The 16962-nt window shown below is 43.8% G+C and overlaps 1 protein-coding gene across 5 annotated transcripts; it reads right to left on the bottom strand.

Moving 5' to 3' along the window:
• Nucleotides 1–686: 686 nt before the first annotated feature.
• Nucleotides 687–14712, bottom strand: LOC119291981 (sugar transporter ERD6-like 4). Of its 5 annotated transcripts, XM_037570795.1 has the most exons (18): nucleotides 14266–14712; nucleotides 7812–8024; nucleotides 7593–7682; nucleotides 3691–3750; nucleotides 3543–3608; nucleotides 3319–3384; nucleotides 3145–3220; nucleotides 2779–2843; nucleotides 2608–2700; nucleotides 2444–2524; nucleotides 2276–2360; nucleotides 2127–2173; nucleotides 1990–2052; nucleotides 1724–1783; nucleotides 1479–1544; nucleotides 1326–1385; nucleotides 1095–1209; nucleotides 687–1003 (listed from the first exon to the last, which is right to left on the bottom strand). In XM_037570795.1, the coding sequence occupies exons 1-18, from the start codon at nucleotides 14347–14349 to the stop codon at nucleotides 891–893; spliced, it is 1503 nt and encodes a 500-aa protein (XP_037426692.1). In that variant the 5' UTR covers nucleotides 14350–14712; the 3' UTR covers nucleotides 687–890. The 5 variants fall into 5 exon arrangements, 4 of the variants coding, with proteins under 4 accessions (XP_037426692.1, XP_037426691.1, XP_037426690.1 ...); XM_037570794.1 differs by lacking the exons at nucleotides 7593–7682; nucleotides 7812–8024 and adding an exon at nucleotides 13915–14004 and having other exon boundaries at nucleotides 14101–14710; XM_037570793.1 differs by lacking the exon at nucleotides 7812–8024 and having other exon boundaries at nucleotides 14101–14710.
• Between the last annotated feature and the right edge of the window lie 2250 nt (nucleotides 14713–16962).

Raw genomic sequence — 16962 nt, 5'->3', positions numbered from 1 at the left:
CAAACTTAGTTAAAACTACTCTAAATGTACCAAGCTAGATGGATGCGGATCTCGAGCGCCGGAATAGAGGTAATATTATATAGCAGTGCTCTCTTGCTTCTACGGAGAAGGAAGGGATAGAGTGCACCGGGTGGTCTCACTTGCTTCTACGGAAAATGAAGGCATAAAGGCGAAAGTGCCTTTCTGCTCCCGAGCTCATTTGAGCTCGGTGAACAGTAAAATCGAAAAAAAAATTCAAAAAATTCCAAAAAAATTCTCAGAGAAACATTGACAAAAGTTCTAAGTGCTTGCAAAAAATCATCATAAAATCACATTCCTGTAAGGCGTGGCAAAAAAAATAAATTCAGCCTCAAAAATGCTTTTGAAAGTAGCATTTTCAGAGTACCAATTTTGTTTTTTTTGCCACGCCTTCTAGAAATGTGATTTCATGACGAATTTTTGCAAGCACTTAAAACTTTTGTCAATGTTTCTACCAAAAAAAATTTGGAAATTTTTGAAATTTTTTCGATTTTTGTTCGATTTTACTGTTCACCCGAGCTCATATGAGCTCGGGTGCAGAAACTCCACGTCCGCATAAAGGTCCTTATCTAAGGCATATGACATTTTCTTGTTAGTCAATGTTTTATTTCTTTTACATGGTATATCACAGTGGGAGCTGACCACCAGCTGCGCCAGCACGGAACCCAGAGAAGAAAACAGAGCATAATAATTACATGCCCCCTTTACAGAGTCATCTGAAACAATGGCTGTACAGGAATATACAGACGACAAAGTTTTTCTTTTCTTTTGTATAATTGGCCTTCTTCGAGCAATCAGACTAGTAAAAAGAAGACGATGCCCGGCTTGAAGAATAATTCCGACATATATACCGCGAAAACTACCGACTGAGCTCACCGGAACGACCACTGTATCTCCTCGAGAGTTCTTCCCTTGGTCTCCGGCACCCAGAGGATGATGAACATGAGCGTGAAAGAGCTCACGAGCGTGTAGCACGCAAAGGTACCTGTCGAGATCGTAAACAAACAGAAATGATCTCCGTCAGATCCGTGGGTCCATAATCCTACTCGAGGGAAGAGTGGAAGATCAGTGTGAACCTCCAGCACTCCAGCTGAGCAGCAAGTTTGCTGTCATTGTTATCCCAAAGGAGGTCAGCCAGTTGGCGAGCGTTGCGAAGCTTCCCGCCAGGCTCTTGATGCTAACCGGCAGGATCTACAAACACATAAAAAGTCCAGCAGTATGGTTATGTGAATGCACCAGTGACATGCCTAAACCACATTAATTATGAGCTATGGTTCTATACGCAGTGTGCAGATTCACTATATTACCTCAGACATTATGACCCATGGAATGGCACCCATACCGAAGGAGAAGGTGATCACATAAGCCTGAACAAGTGTCAGGTTAATATCGCAGGCACAGCTCGTGGATTTGCTATGTAAATTTTCAGACCAAACAATCTAGTTGGCGGATGGACATACCACAATAGCAAACAAGGAGACCATGCTTAATATGTAATACATGTCAGAATCTTGCGGAACGTTGTCCTGGAACACATAAATGATGATAATATAAGAAAAATATTCGGCAGAAGAGGCCTGGTGATAATATCACCAATCAAAAAGATAAAACCCCGATCCACTTAATAGACTATTATAAGGGTGTGGTGTATGTATTATGTATTTTATTTATACCGGTATCCTATAGTAAAGAAACCTGAACATACCTTGAGAAAAAATATGACGGCAATTGCAAGAAGGCTTAGGGTCATCCCAGCAGAAGAGATCTGGAAGTTGAAGTGAGAGCTAAATTATACTCCCTCCGTCCCAAAATTCTTGTCTTAGATTTGTCCAAATGCGGATGTATCAAGTCATGTTTTAGTATTAGGTACATCCGTATCTAGACAAATGTAAGACAAGAATTTTGGGATGGAGGGAGTAGTTACAGACAACTACAGTAACAAACTGGTTTCAAAGAGAGGAGGAAAGTTACAATAAGTAGGATCCGTCGGCCAGCTCTGTCTAGCAACCAGGTTGTAGCTCCAGTGGCAAGAAGCTGATTATAAATGCTGTCAGCATCTTAATGTGAACTACTAAGAGACAAGAAAAGATATATATCAAGTTACGCACCGCAATAGCTCCAAGTCCACATGCGGCCAAGTTGCTGTTTGTAAGACCTGAAGAGCTTTTCATGTTAAATATAGAAGCTAAAATTGACTATAATATAACACCATAATATTGCACTGAAGGAAATTTAATGACCAAATTGTACAGCTTGCCTGCAGCTTTGAAGATGCTGCCTGCATAAAACAGTATGGCGTTGATCCCACTTAGCTGTTGTAGTACAAGCAGGCCAATTCCTAGCTGCCAAGTTGCACCACAATCACGATTACAAAATGCAATTGCGAATTTTGGTATGAAATAAAACAGCGAGTCAAGGAAATTACTATCAAGGGCATGCGGAATTTCTTTTGGTTTAACTCTTGGAAACGAATTGCCGTCATTTTGTTTGCTGATGCTACCGCTGTCTGCATAATGTTAAAGCAAACATTGGTGATCACATAGAAAGATTTGTAGTTAGTTAGTCTAGAAAAAAAAGGCAGGTGCTTGCCTTTATATCATTCACTTCTGAGGTGATGTCGGTCTCAGATCCTCTCAAAACTTGTAAAGAGGCTTCGAAATCATCCATCTTGTTCATCTTTGCCTGGAGATTGATGCACATGAGTGGTTAATAAAAAATTCAGAATGATGCAGCACTTTGTATACATTTGCGTATACAGACCAGCCATCTTGGAGATTCTGGAATGAAGAGTAGGCCAGGTATCAATATTGTGCATGGCAAGGTTCCTAGAAGAAAGACAGCCCAGAGATTTGAATCAGAAATAGTCAGAGGTTCAGAAACCAGAAGCATACACATTCGTTTAAGCCCATAAAGTACTAGCGAAATCAGCATAGATTACTGACACAGTAACTTTTCCTTCAAAAGCTTAAACGGAAATGTTTGCCTAGATATCTACGAATTCTAGTCATATTTGTCAACATGGCATTTACTGTTACCGATATTTTTAGCCTCAATATTAGAGGTTAAGTGAAAACTGAGAGTGAAAACAACAAAGTTCAGTAACACGTCGGCACTTAGCCATGTTACCTATCAGCGCAAGCATCCTCCAAGGAACAAGCATGCCGAGCACATAGGCCAACACCATCCCAAGTGTTACAGACAACTGCAGAATGAACAAAAGAACAATGAGTCCACTCCAGCATAGACAAGCTAATAGGTCTTTGTGAGAATAAGACAAGATCCTTGGGAGGATAGGCCTACCGGGTTCACACAGCCTAGAGCGCCCCTCTTGTTACGAGGAGAAATCTCTGCTATGTATACAGGCACCTGTATAAATCACAGATCAAGACTAAGCATGTTAACTAGCCCACAATGGGATGAGCAACTTTGCTCCCACAATAGTGACATCCTGTATAAGCAGATAGATTGCGTGCATAGATCTTGTATGCAAAGAATAAGCAGGCACAGAGTGCTGTTAAACGAACCGTGTAGGATATGATACCAACACCAAATCCTTCAAGCAATCGCCCCGTATACAGAAACGTAGTGTCCTGTAAAACAAACACCAACAAGTGTCAAGTTCAGAAGCAGCAAACGGTGAAACTAAGGTCAGGAAAAAAGGCATTGTCGTACTTTTGCCAAGGAGATGGCGAGCCAGCCGAGGATGTTAGGAACAGCAGCGATCATCAACGCCTGAAAAATCAATTCACAAGCTTTGTTAGAGCTCAAGAGAAGATCATTAGTTCGGTCAGCTACTGAAACATTGCGAAGATACGACCAACATACTGAAGTTTAACACGGCAATAAGAGAATTTAGCAATAAACCAGCGCGACTGGGATCGACTTTGCAGAAAAGAACTTTAATTTTTCGGGCGAAAAACCACCGGTCTACCATAATCCTTTTTGCAAGAAGCACTGATTGCTCACTGAACGGTCTGTGGTCTGTGATGTTCTTTCTGACGCAAGGGGCGACGACGGCCAAGGCCAGATAGCCGTTAGGCATTCTCACGAACAGCTCGCGTGCGCGCCAGCGCCTGGGAGGGACACCGGGTGACACCCGGACGAGGGCATCCTGCTGAGCGGAAATCACGCCCCCTCGTCACCGCAGCGAGCTCCGGCACACGAGCGGTGGACCGGCTGTGGCTGGCTGCTGTCAGGAGGAGCAATCCTGCGGTTCCTGCCCCGCACTGCATCGGCAGCGGCGACCACGTCGTCCTTGTCCTGGGATTCTGTCAGTGAAGGGTGGATCCGAACCCCAGTCATTTTGAAAGGGGCAAATTATCAAATGATTCAATTTCTGGTTGGGGGGTATTTTGAGGAAAAAAACTGCACATTTAGGGTGGATTTTGCATAAAACCACCGGTTACATTTTTCTGCCAAAAAGAGATTGCCATGCCCAACTATAGTTTTTTCCGGTAGAAGCATCAATGTCTCGCTAACTGCTCTATGACGCCGTTTCTGAAGCACAAAGTCTGCAAATTGATATTTTTTTTGAAAAAAAGATGATAGTCAATTAAGGTTTTGTACAAAGGCGACCCCAATTGTAATGGTTTTCTGCGAAATACTCCACCAACAATGAAAGACCTTCGTCTATTTATTCCAATCCTTGACTGCAGTATGATACATATACCGTTAGATGCACGGTTTGAAGTCAAAGGTGTGCTTGCGGAATTTTGGCGTAGGGGAAGTTTAGTCCAGCCTTGCGATGTGCGGCTATTGCTAAGTGCCAGCAAATCCTTTTTTAGGTCATCGTTTTGCTTTACCCACATATAAATTGTCACGCATACTAATGATTGCATAAACACGCATGCCCTCATATGATTATTACGTAGCACACACGAAGAAGTCTCCGGGGCAGTTACTAAAACTTAGGCAAGTAAAATCGTGCTGCTAGAGAGTTGTTACAGCAAAAGTGTCTCCACATCTTTTTACTATCTTTTTACTGAGAGACTCGCCTCATTCACATCCATGAACCAACATCGCTCTCACTGTGCTCATCTCCCTCAAGGAAGACGAGGACACAACAGTAGACTCTGGATGTTACCTGACGATCGGCAGTCTACATGGGTAGCCAAGTCATAGAAAGTGCTCGGCACTACTACTCCATCTTCTTACTCAGCTTCGTCTTCATCCACTGCTTCCTCAACCACACCATCATAAGAAATTCCAACTTGCGACCGATTATTTTGTATGCGATATGGTTGTTGTCTAGTTTTTTTTTAAACTAGGCTTATCTAGTTGTAGATGGCATGCTAGTTTTGTTTTTTATGTATGCTATATTAATTGTGGTAGACCCATCTATGTCACCCTTATCATTGAGTAGATTCTTAATTTTATTTAGTACTCCGTAGTACTCCCTTTGTCCCAAAATATAAGAACATTTTTAACACTATACTAGTGACAAAAATATTCTTATATTATGAGACGGAGGGAGTAGCTTACACATGATTTTCAGCATACATAAGTGTTAACCTCATGAACCTAATTACAGGTGAAACTCATGTAGCGGATCGTGGAAGCAAATGACCACCTTGTGGAGCCCATAATCTCGCTTTAGCCAAAGGAAAAGTGGCCAACTTTTGATGTGCAAAATTCCTCCCACTTGCACGATTAGACTTACCAAGTTGGGTTGCGGGTAGGCTCTTATGGATAGGGATAGCATCGAGAACAAAGGACTTCAATAGAAATCTAACGAAAGGCTATGACCAGGTACGTTGTATCCGGATCGAACACATGGCAACTAATCGCTGCAGCATGATAATTTTCTGGTCAGTTTTTCACGCTACATGGCAACTTTTACTGTAAGAACATGGAAGTCGTACACACAAGTATGTGAATATTATTTGTTTTCGCATGGCAAATCTGGTCGTCTAAAAATCCAATGTCAGATTTTTAGCATTTCTGAGAACAAAAGCCCTTTCTCCATTTTCTAGTTTTTTTTTCTCTTCAACTTGGTACTATCACCTGCTTATGTCTCCACCAATCATTTCATGAGAAATGCTTGGCCAAGAATTAAATCTGAACATTATGGCCCGCACCTTAATTATATAACCAACCAGTTGCTTGTACTATGTTCATTAAAAATGCTAAAAGCTGTACTAGATATAACCAACTATGGTTGTTTGTACGTATGTATTTTCCTTTTTTAAATGCATTATTTCCTTCCCTCACCGCGTCGCCGTCGGCAACAGTGCAACTCCGGCAGCGGTGGCCGCTGGCCGGCCAAGTCGCCCATGCATGTCGATCTCGGCCCGTCCTACTCCACCGTACACTGCGGATCCTCAGTGATTGATATCCTCCTCAGGCAATAATTCAACTAAAATTTTTTAGGAGGAATAATCATTGGCGCTGCAGCAACCTACTACTCCCTTCGTTCCTAAATATTTGTCTTTCTACAGATTTTAACAAGTGACTACATGCGGAGCAAAATAAGTGAATCTACACCCTAAAATATGTCTATGTACATCCGTATATGATGTCCATTTAAAATCTCTAAAAAGACAAATATTTAGGAACGGAGGGAATAGTATCTACCAGCTAGTGCAGCACAGTAGGTTGTGGGATTAATTGGGAGCCCAGTGGTAGTAACATGCTGCAGCAGTACGTGTGGGGCGCGCGTACGCATGCATGCCACACTCGTGTTTGGTGTGGGGCGCGCGTACGCATGCATGCCACACTCGTGTTTCCGGTGCAGCTCGTGAGACCGTCTTGGACACGGAACTAGGCGACGGTGATGCCCACAAGACATAATTTATTTGGGTTGTTGATTGATATAAGAATCTCCGCCGTTAGCATGATAGATCTCATCCATTTTGTTATTTCTGCTGCTGCTCTAAATGGTAAAAAATACGTACTCCTAGATGGATTGCCCGCAAGAGTGTATTGCTATTTGTTACTACTAGTACTAGTACATGGGATGGGAGTATCTATCAACTAAAGGGAATGACATTGACCCTTCTTTAATTTTGAGGGGACAAGTCGCAAACCGGTCAATCTCGCAATGGATACTGCCTGCGACCAACAATACTATGGCTGCGTAGAAAACAGGCCAAGGAAAAATATCTATGGAGCATGCTCTAAATACCAAGGTTGAACACGCCTCTTTTCGGAGCGTCCTTCGAAACAAATGGGTGCGAGCGTCCTTCCGCCATTTTTTCATGATAATACGTGTTGAGAGGGCGTTGTTATTTGCTCCCCTCGAAACTTCATATTAGTAGTTAGTACTCCTTTCGTCTGAAAAAATTTGTCTCTTAAATAGATATATCTAATAGTAAAAGATGAAAAAACTTGTCCCAAACTTGTCCTTAAAATGGATGTATCTAGCACAAAGTTAGTGCTAGATACATTCATTTGAAGGACAACTTTGGGATAAGTTTTTTCAGACGAAAGGAGTATTATGAAGACCGAGGCATATACGGCGACTCTGCTAGGGTTGTTCTTAACTTGTTTGAGACAAACAGGACGATCTCGCATTGAAAATTTGAAATACTACGTGCGTAGAAAAAGACGGACACGGTAAGTAAAAAGAATCTGACCCCTTTGTGGCCGACGTGCTCCACCATCTGGCCGCTGGCGATGGCGCCCACCATGGCGCCGATGTTGGAGAGCGAGCCGAACACCGAGAACTGCAGCTAGCGCAGCGTCAGCCACTGGGTCCTGGGCCAGGGCCAAGCCCGGCCGCCGGCGACAACAACAACAGATGGCACTAGAGTAAACAAAGACGGCCGGGCGATGGAATTAAGGATGATGATGACCTCGGAGATGGAGAGGCCGAGGTCGCGGGTGATGGCGTCCTGCGTCGGGGAGGAGAAGCCGCCGGTGAAGCCGAACTGGATTGGGCCGAGCGCGACGATGAGCGTGCAGAGCAAGGCGGAGACGTGGGACTCGCAGATGATGGCCATGGAGGAGCTCCCCGCCGTGAGGCTCGACCCCATCTTGTACCAGCTCCCCGTGTTCACCAGCAGCGGCTTCCGCATGTCCATGTCGTCGTGGTCGCTCCCGCCGTCTCCGCCCTTGCCGTTCATGGCGGCCCTGGCTGATGGACGATAGAGAGGGGGAGGGAGGGGGAAGAAGAGGATGTCGACTTTGAAATGGGGAGAGGTGGTCGGGGTGGGATGGGCTCTTCCGTCTCTAGCTAGGTAGCTTGTTTGCAGACGTATACAGGTACAACGTATGGTTGCTTGGCTTCCTTCCACACAATACATGTGCGCTGCAGGGCTCAAAAGTCAAAGCCTACCTAGGGTAAGGTCTTGTCTTTCGGTTGGGCATGTTATCCTCGTGCTATTCTGCACCGCAGGCATTATTCCACTAACCAAGTAACCATTTCTCTTACAATCTGGTCGACCCCTCCCTCCTGATGGGACAATTAGTTGAGTACAAGAACCCGTTCTGATCACATCGTCCTAGTCCTTCCTTCTACTACTTCCAAGCACCGGATTTGCTTTCTTACAATCTCATACCCAATGCTTCACTGGTAAGTAGTTAGAGTGCACTTGTTAGTACAATCATTATTTTTTTGCTTCTACGGAGAAGATGGGCTAGAGTGTACGCGATGGTCTCTGTTATTTTTGACAGGTAAGCCATGATCTTGCTTGCTTCCAAGGAGATGGGATGTGCTGGAGTCTAAGTGATGGTCCTTATTTTTGGCATCTGATATATTTTTCTTGTTAGTCGGTGTGATCTTACTTACAGGTCTCGCCGGTAGCCTTATTTTAGACATGGACTGGTCTCTCTCTTATCTTGCGATAACCCACATGCACTCCTCCCGGCAACCATTGACCATTCCTATTGTTTTCAGGTTTCGATTGGCCAACTGGGAAAGCAATCACATGCATGTATGTTGCTCTTCCATGATCTATGCGCAACATATGTTAGGCTGACAATGTTGTGACGATTGCACAGAATGGAAATTAAAGTTTTCTCTCGTGACTGTACATGCTCCCCGGAGCATATTGAGACACTTTCTGACCAAGTGCCCTTCATTCCCGATTCTAACTCTACTAGCTCCCCTGCTACTCCCCGGCCATTCAAATTTGAATTAGGATGGTTACAACGGGATGACTTTGTAAACTTAATTAAGAATGTATGGGAAGGCCCGCCGTTGTCGGACGCCTATTCTAACTTCGTTGTCGGACGCCTATTCATCGAATTTTTAAACCGTGGCTACTAGGCAATTCCTATTTGAATGGGCGAAACATACCAGTGGTATGTAAAAAAAGCAACACCTTACCAATATTCTTGATGGCATCGATAACATCACGGAGACATGCACTTTGTCTCATCAGGAGATTGATATAAAAAATCAATCCAATGAGCAGATTGCACGTCTATTGTGAAAAGAGCAAATCAAGCGGTACCAAAGATCCAAAGCCCAATTCCTTTTTGAGTGTGATAACAATACACCATGTTTCCATATGGTCACCAATGGGCGACATGGGAAGAAGCATATTTTTAACCTGGATGCCAGACAGATCGTGGGTCAGGCAGAGTTGGAGTTGAAACGATATATCACCGGATATTATAAGTCTCTGTTCGGGGCTTCAGATGGAGGGAACTTCACACTCGGCGAGACCCAAGCAGATGATATCTCATAAGTTACGACGGATGAGAATGATATCCCCATGTACATATGCGAAATCATATGCAAATGATATCCTAGCCTCAAAAGCTAAAACTCAATGAGATGCCTGTTTTTATGGAACATTGACCTTGATGAGGCTAGGAATCTGAAACTCTTGCTTTCAGATTTGAGCAAATGTCAGGTCTCTAGATTAACTTCCATTAAACCGAGTCGTTATGTTTCAGAGAAGCTAAAGAGGCGGATGCACAACACACTGACCTAATTGGTTGCACACAAAGCCAATTCCTGATTAAACATTTAGGAATTCAATCCATTATCGATGTCTCACTAATACGGTGTGAGAACATGTCCTAGAGTGCTTAGAGAAACATTTGAGGCGTTGGAAAGGCAAGCTCCATTGAAGGACGTCCGATTTTGATCAACTCTATTAATTAGTTGTGGGCAGTAAATTATGTTTTCGCTTAGGTATGTGTGCCTAATATCGTTTGTTTATGGAGTCATCAAATTCTGCTCCCTCCTATTAATTATCTTGTTAATCATATTTTTGTCTACTTGGCAGATTTGATTGCATTTATACAAGGTGGGAGTAGATTCCGAATTTTATTAATGGTAGTATACGCATGATTTTTTACATACACAAGTTTCGACCTCATGAACATCAAAGGGTTAGACTCCAATGCAACAGATCGTGCAAGCAAAGCACCACCTTCTGGAGTCCATATATAGTTTCACTTTAGCAAAAGAAAAATGTCCAGCTTTTGATGTGCAAAATCCCACCCACTTTATCCAACCACACCTTATTCAGCTTGAGCTAGATGGGTGATCCGCGCACTTGCGCTGCTAGCTTTACTACACAATATCTATCCTATAGTTTTTTTTTTCGCTCTTCAACTTACTATCTCTTGGTACTATTTAATTTGTTTCCACCAATATATTCATGAAAAATGTTTCACCAAGAATTAAATAAATCTAAACATTATGCCTCGCATCCGAACTTTGCGTTGTCATCCTTGACCTCCCTCATGAATCATGATTGACGTTATTTAATGTCACATGGCATCACGACGCGATAGGCTTCAGTACGTACATGCTAGTTATAGATAATTAGCTATTTATTTATATGTACGATTTAAAATGATTACCTAACTACTTATTCGTACGTTCATGTTTTAAAAATGTCAAAACTCTCTCTTTCTATCATTATTTCCTCCACTCACCGGCACCGCGTCGCCTTCGGCAACAGTGCAACTCCAGTAGCGAGCGGCGGTGCGTTCGCCCAGGTCGATTCACGGCCGGTCTCTATTCTATCGCACAAATGTGGTTTTGACGTCTCCTCCTCTTGGCGAGCGACCTGTGGAGTGCGGACCTGACGTGATGGCAGCACCCTCAGCAATAATTCATTCAAGCTGCTGCAGCAGAGCAGCCCATAATATATTCAAGCTAGCTGCTGCAACAGTACGTGTGCTGTGGTGTGGGGTGTGCGATGCCACACTTCTGTTTTCAGTCGACGGTGAAACCATCTTGGCTTTGGACATTGGTCCAGTCGACGGTGACGCCGAGAAGAAGAAAGTCCCGACATATAGTATATGGTAGTACCGTCTTGGACCGACCGACCGCGTCTATGCCCGGCCTTATCTAACATAACAATATATTGCATGATCTAACGTATATCACATGAGGTATGTGGTGACAGCTGGCTGTCTAATTTATCTGTGTTGGTAAGAACCTCCGCCATTGAGATGTTAACATGATTAAGTGTAGATTGAGCAATCTCATCCACCTTTTCTGTTGCTTTAAGTGGTAAAGGTTGATAGGTTGCTCAAAAGACTGCACTGTTGTTTGTTACTCTTTCCGTGCCATAATATAGAATATTTTTTAACACTAGTGTAATGTCAAAAAACGTCTTACATTATGTGACAAAGAAAGTACATGGAATGAAAGTATCGATCAACAAAAAGGATTGACATCGACCCTTCTTAATTGTGGGGAGACAAGTGGCAAACCGGTCGGTCTCGCAATGAAATACCGCTTACAACTAACAGTAGCTGCTTACAACAAGACAAGCAGGCCAAGGAAAAATATCCATGGAGGGTCCTCTAGACATAAAGGTTGAACCCCTTTCCTTTTGGAGTGTTCTTCAAAACATATGGGTGCGAGAAGGTGATAATGACTCTACTAAGTGCATACACAAGTGTCGACCACAGAATTTTATTAGTGGTAACATACGCATGATTTTCAACATACACAAGTGTCGACCTCATGAACCTCAAAAGGCCAAACTCCAACGTAGCAGATGGTGCAAGCAAAGCACCACCTTCTGGAGCCCATAATTTCACTTTAGCGAAAGAGAAATGTCCGGATTTTGATGTGCGAAATTGCACCCATACATGTAATTCCACCCACTTTATTCCTTTTTTTTGAGAGTACCACCCACTTTATTCAACCACAGCTTATTCAACTTGCGCAACATGGGTGATCCGCGCACTTGCGCTGCTAGCTTTATACGCGATGTCTATCTTATAGCTTTTTCCCTCTTCAACTAGCTAGCTGTCTCTCTCAGACTCTCAGTATTGTTTATGTTTGTACCAATATATTCACGAAAAACTTCTCGCAAAAATAAATAACAAATCCACACTTTGTGCTCTTTTTTTTTGGCGGATGCTTTGTTTTCTATTCCTTGACCTGCCTCACGATTGACATTATTGAGTACTCCCTCCATTCCACAATGTAGTGCGTCCGCGCTTTCCGAGATTTAAATTTAACCATAAATTTAAACAACAAGACCAACTACGGCGGAAACAAAAACTATACCACTGAATTCACTCTTTCAGTACGAATTCAATGGCATAATTTTTGCTCCCGCTGCAGTCGGTCTCGTTGGTTAAATTTAAATTTCGGAAAGCGCATGCGCACTACATTGTGGAATTGAGGGAGTATCATATCATATCATGACGCTATAGGCTTCCGTACGTACATGCTAGTCATAGATATAACCAGATAGTTGTTTATGTCCATATAAAAATGATTAGCCAACTAGTTATTCGTATGTTCATTTATAAAAGTGCTAAAACTCTCTCTTTCTTCCTTCTCTCTCTCATTATTTCATTCACTCAAAGGCGTCGGCTTCGGCAACAGTGCAGCTCCGTCAGCGCGTGGTGGCCCGTTCGGCCACGTCGATTTCGGGCCGTCCCTATTCTATCGTGGCCTACAATGTGGTTTTGACGTCTCGTTCTCTTGGCGAGCGACCTGCCGCCCCCCGGTGACGGCAACATCCTCAGCAATAATTCATTTTTTCTTTGGGGGAAGTCAGCAATAGTCGGTGAAGCAGCCCATATCCACCTACCACTTACTATATTCCGGCTGTAGGATTGATTTTACACTTACTATATACTACTCCCTCCATCCTATAATATAAAATCATTTTTGACACTACATTATTGTAAAAGTCGTTCTTATATTATAAGACAGAGGGAGTATTATTGTATGCTAGCTAGCAACATGCTGTAGCAGTACATGCGCGCATGCATGCAAGCCAATCCTTTTGTTTCTTGTGCTTGCTCAACAAAAATACACACCAGAGTTCTGCCGTTTTCCTCAAAAATAAAATACCGCCTTGGGCCAACCAATCGGCCGCGTCCATGCTCTTGTCAAACATACTGCCTACGTTCTGAAATACTTATCGAAAAAATGAATGTATTTAGATGTATTTTAGTTCTAGATACACTCAATTTTATCTATTTTAGTGATAAGTAATTTCGGATCGGAGGGAGTATATTACATGAGGGATGTGGGTGGCAGCTGGCTGTCTAATTTATCTTTGTTGATATATAAGAACCTCCATCACTGAGATGTTAGCATGATTAATTAAGTCTGTCTAGATTGAGAAATCTTATCCATTTTTTTGTTGCTTTAAATGGTTAAAATAGACCGATTGCTCAAAAGATTGCACTGTTGAATGGAAGCACCCATCAACAGACAGGATTGACACCGACCCTTCTTAAATGTGATGTGAGGGGACAAGTGGCAAACCGGTCGATCTCGCAATGAAATACAGCTTACAAGTTACAACTAACGAAAGATGCCTAGAAAAAGACAAGCAGGTCAAGGAAAAATAATATCTACGGCGACTCTAGAGGCAAACACGGTGCAAACGGGTGGATCTCACAATTAAATACTACGTACGTGCGGCAAACATTAACTGCGTAGAAAAAGAACGGACAGGCTAGGTAAAAAAGAACTCTTTGTATGTTTAGCATTATTGGGTAAGAAAATCTGACCCCTTTGTGGCCGACGTGCTCCACCATCTGGCCGCTGGCGATGGCGCCCATCATGGCGCCGATGTTGGAGAGCGAGCCGAACACCGAGAACTGCAAGTAGCCCAGCGTCGTCGGTCAGTCACTAGCTAGGATTCCAGGCCAGGCCAGCGAAGTCAAACAAAGACGGGCAATGGAATTGAGAATGACCTCGGAGATGGAGAGGCTGAGGTCGCGGGTGATGGCGTCCTGCGTCGGCGAGGAGAAGCCGCCGGTGAAGCCGAACTGGATGGGGCCGAGCGCCACGATGAGCGTGCAGAGCAAGGCGGAGACGTGGGACTTGCGTATGGCGTACCACCAGCTCCCCGTGTTCACCAGCAGCGGCTTCCGCATGTCGTCGTCGTGGTCGCTCCCGCCGCTCTCGTGTCCTCCTCCACCGTCTCCGCCCTTGCCGTTCATGGTGGCCCTCGCCAATGGACGAGAGAGAAGAAGAAGAGGAGGAGGAGGAGGAGGAGGTCGACCTTGAAGTTTGAAGTGGGGATGGGGTGGGCTCGTCAGCTCGTCTCTGGTTTGCAGACGTACAACGTATATGTGCTTGGCTTTCCTTCCACAAGGCGCAACGGAGAGAGTATATATGCGCTGGGCTGGAAAGTCAAACGCCTACCTCTCTAAAACAAGAAAGTTCTTCTCTTTCGGTTGTGCATTATTCCCTGGTGATATATGCTTCTTTTTTTGGAGGATTTGATGCTAGTGCTTGTGCCCAACTAAAAGAAGTTGTTCTGATCACCATCGTCCTTCCAAGTACCGGATTTGCTTTCCTACAATCCTTCACTGGTACGTAGTTAGTGCAGCTTTAGGAATGAGTACACTTGGTAGTACGGTTACTACATATACTATCCTACTATGACGTTCTCTTTGCTTCTACAGAGAAGAAGGGCTAGAGTGTACGCGATGGCCTCATTATTCTTTGACAGGTACGTACGCGATGATCTTACTCGCTTCTAAGGAGAAGCAAGGGCTTTAGTCCATTTGATGGTCCTTATTTTATTTAGGCATATGGCATTTTCTTGTTAGTCGGTGCGATCTTACTTGCGGGTTTCCTCAGCCGCATAAAATATTTTAGGCATATGGTGTTCCATAAGTAATGGCCGCCACATCCAGATGGACTTATCTCCCTCAATATTTTTTGTGGAAACTCACATGGACTCCTCCTGGCAACAGTTGACCATTCGTATTGTTTTTAGGTTTTGAATGGCTTACAAGAGAAAGGGATCATATGCATGTTTGATCCATGATCTTTGCGCAATATGTTTTAGAGGAGTACTCGTTTTAGACTGTCGGTACAACCGACAATGCTTTTTAGTGCGGAGTTTATTTTTTCTGTCTTTAGGTGAAGATAAAGCCCGTATAATTGGGAAAGGAGAGCTGAACTACATGATGGCCACACAACCAACGCCCAGTGGCAACCCCGGCAGGAAACAAGTAGGGTCATTAGTAAGCTATATGGGGTAAATCTTCTCAAGTCCCAAGGACTAATGTAGAAAATTTAGAAAACCAAAGGGGTGTCATAGAAAAGTTGTGGCGTCAGCCGACCCCAAAGCCTACACATAGCTCTGCCACTGCCAACATCAAACACACACACACACACACACACACAGAGAGAGAGAGAGAGAGAGAGAGAGAGAGAGATGCAGCCTTCGAAAGTCCTATCGAAGTGAACTCCAGCATGCAGTGGCAAGCGTCACCGACGACAACACCCGAACTGTGAGAAAAGCGCTTGAACAATGACACCTCTAAGAAAGAAACAACGCGTGAGCACCGCCATGGCCAGATCTACCTACAGAGGGTAGATCAAGAGTTTCGAGCCCAAAGAGGGAGTTCGAGCAAACTCTGGACAACGCTTCCGACAAGGAGATGATTTGAAGCACCAACACTGTTAGGAATAACCAGAGCATGTCACATCCTAGAATTTTCTCTCTGGAGGTCGAGACCCTATGATCAAAAGCACCACCAAACTAGAGTCATCGTGTAATGTTGCCCCCACTTCCAATAATGAAAAGTCCATGCTACGAGCTAGAGTGTCTCACCTTGACAACAGTACATGCTCACAACTCCGATGTGTACCGAGCATACCAAGTATATGAGGAGTAGATCAATGCACACCCAACAACATCAACGAGGTCACTGACGCCGCCAAGAACCCACTCAACGGTCCAACCGGTGTCGAATAAACCATGATTTACAGAAGTCTCCCTCGTCGCCTTCAGACATAGTGGAACTCCGTTAGCTGTCACCAACTCGCCGATGTTGATCTCAACCCGTATCTATTCTACCATCGTCCAATACACTGTGGCTTGGTACCCTATTCTCTTGACGAGCGACCTACGGACCCTCAATGATCGCCTATGTTAGCATCGGTAATCCATTGACGCTCGTCTCATGGGAAATTTGGAAAGAGCGAAATGCTAGGGTATTTCGTAATGTTGAATGCCTGTTGGGGTTTTAGTAGCTAGAATCAAAGACGAGACAGCGCTATGATGTCAGGCCGGTGCGAAACATTTGTGTAATATCATGCCGCGAGAGTGATATGTTGTATTTGGCCTTTGGCCAAGACCCCTAATACTCCTTCTTATTCAATGAAAATGGCAAATCTTTTGCCTTGTTTAAAAAAAACTATAACACACTATGTAGGATCAATTGTAGGCTAAGGTCATCTCCAAGGCTATCCCCTAAATCAATGTACACTCCCATTTTTTCATGGACAAACCTAATGCTAGCCCCCATTTTATTTCCAGTTTTAAAGATTTTATTAAACTTAGATTCGATATATTATATGGAACTTAATTGAAATTTAGTAAACTTAGCTAAAAACTACTCTAAGTCTACCTATCTAGACGGACGTGGATCTCGAGAATCAGATCTCCGCCATTGTCGTCATTGTTGCTCCAATCGTTGGGTGCTGACCTAGCCATCACATCATCCATCCTGGGAAGCGGTGGAGCACTACCTCTGACTTTAGGCGGGCGTTGCGCTCGTATTTCAGGAGCCCTTCCCACATTATCTCAATGTTAC

The sequence above is a fragment of the Triticum dicoccoides genome, chromosome 4B (genome assembly GCF_002162155.2).
Source record: "Triticum dicoccoides isolate Atlit2015 ecotype Zavitan chromosome 4B, WEW_v2.0, whole genome shotgun sequence".
NCBI classification, from domain to species: Eukaryota; Viridiplantae; Streptophyta; class Magnoliopsida; order Poales; family Poaceae; genus Triticum; species Triticum dicoccoides.
The sequence above is the reverse complement of the archived record's forward strand: the minus strand, read 5'-3'. Positions and strand labels throughout refer to the sequence as shown.

Bases quoted from the DNA above. Each gene is read 5' to 3' on its own strand.
- LOC119291981 (XM_037570792.1), bottom strand. From the start codon at position 8,261: ATGTATTGTGTGGAAGGAAGCCAAGCAACCATACGTTGTACCTGTATA. The intron at 2,053-2,126 runs GTGCGTAACTTG...ATTTATAATCAG, and splicing joins GTGGACTTGGAGCTATTGCG to CTTCTTGCCACTGGAGCTAC. The intron at 1,784-1,989 runs GTAACTTTCCTC...TTCAACTTCCAG, and splicing joins GCCGACGGATCCTACTTATT to ATCTCTTCTGCTGGGATGAC.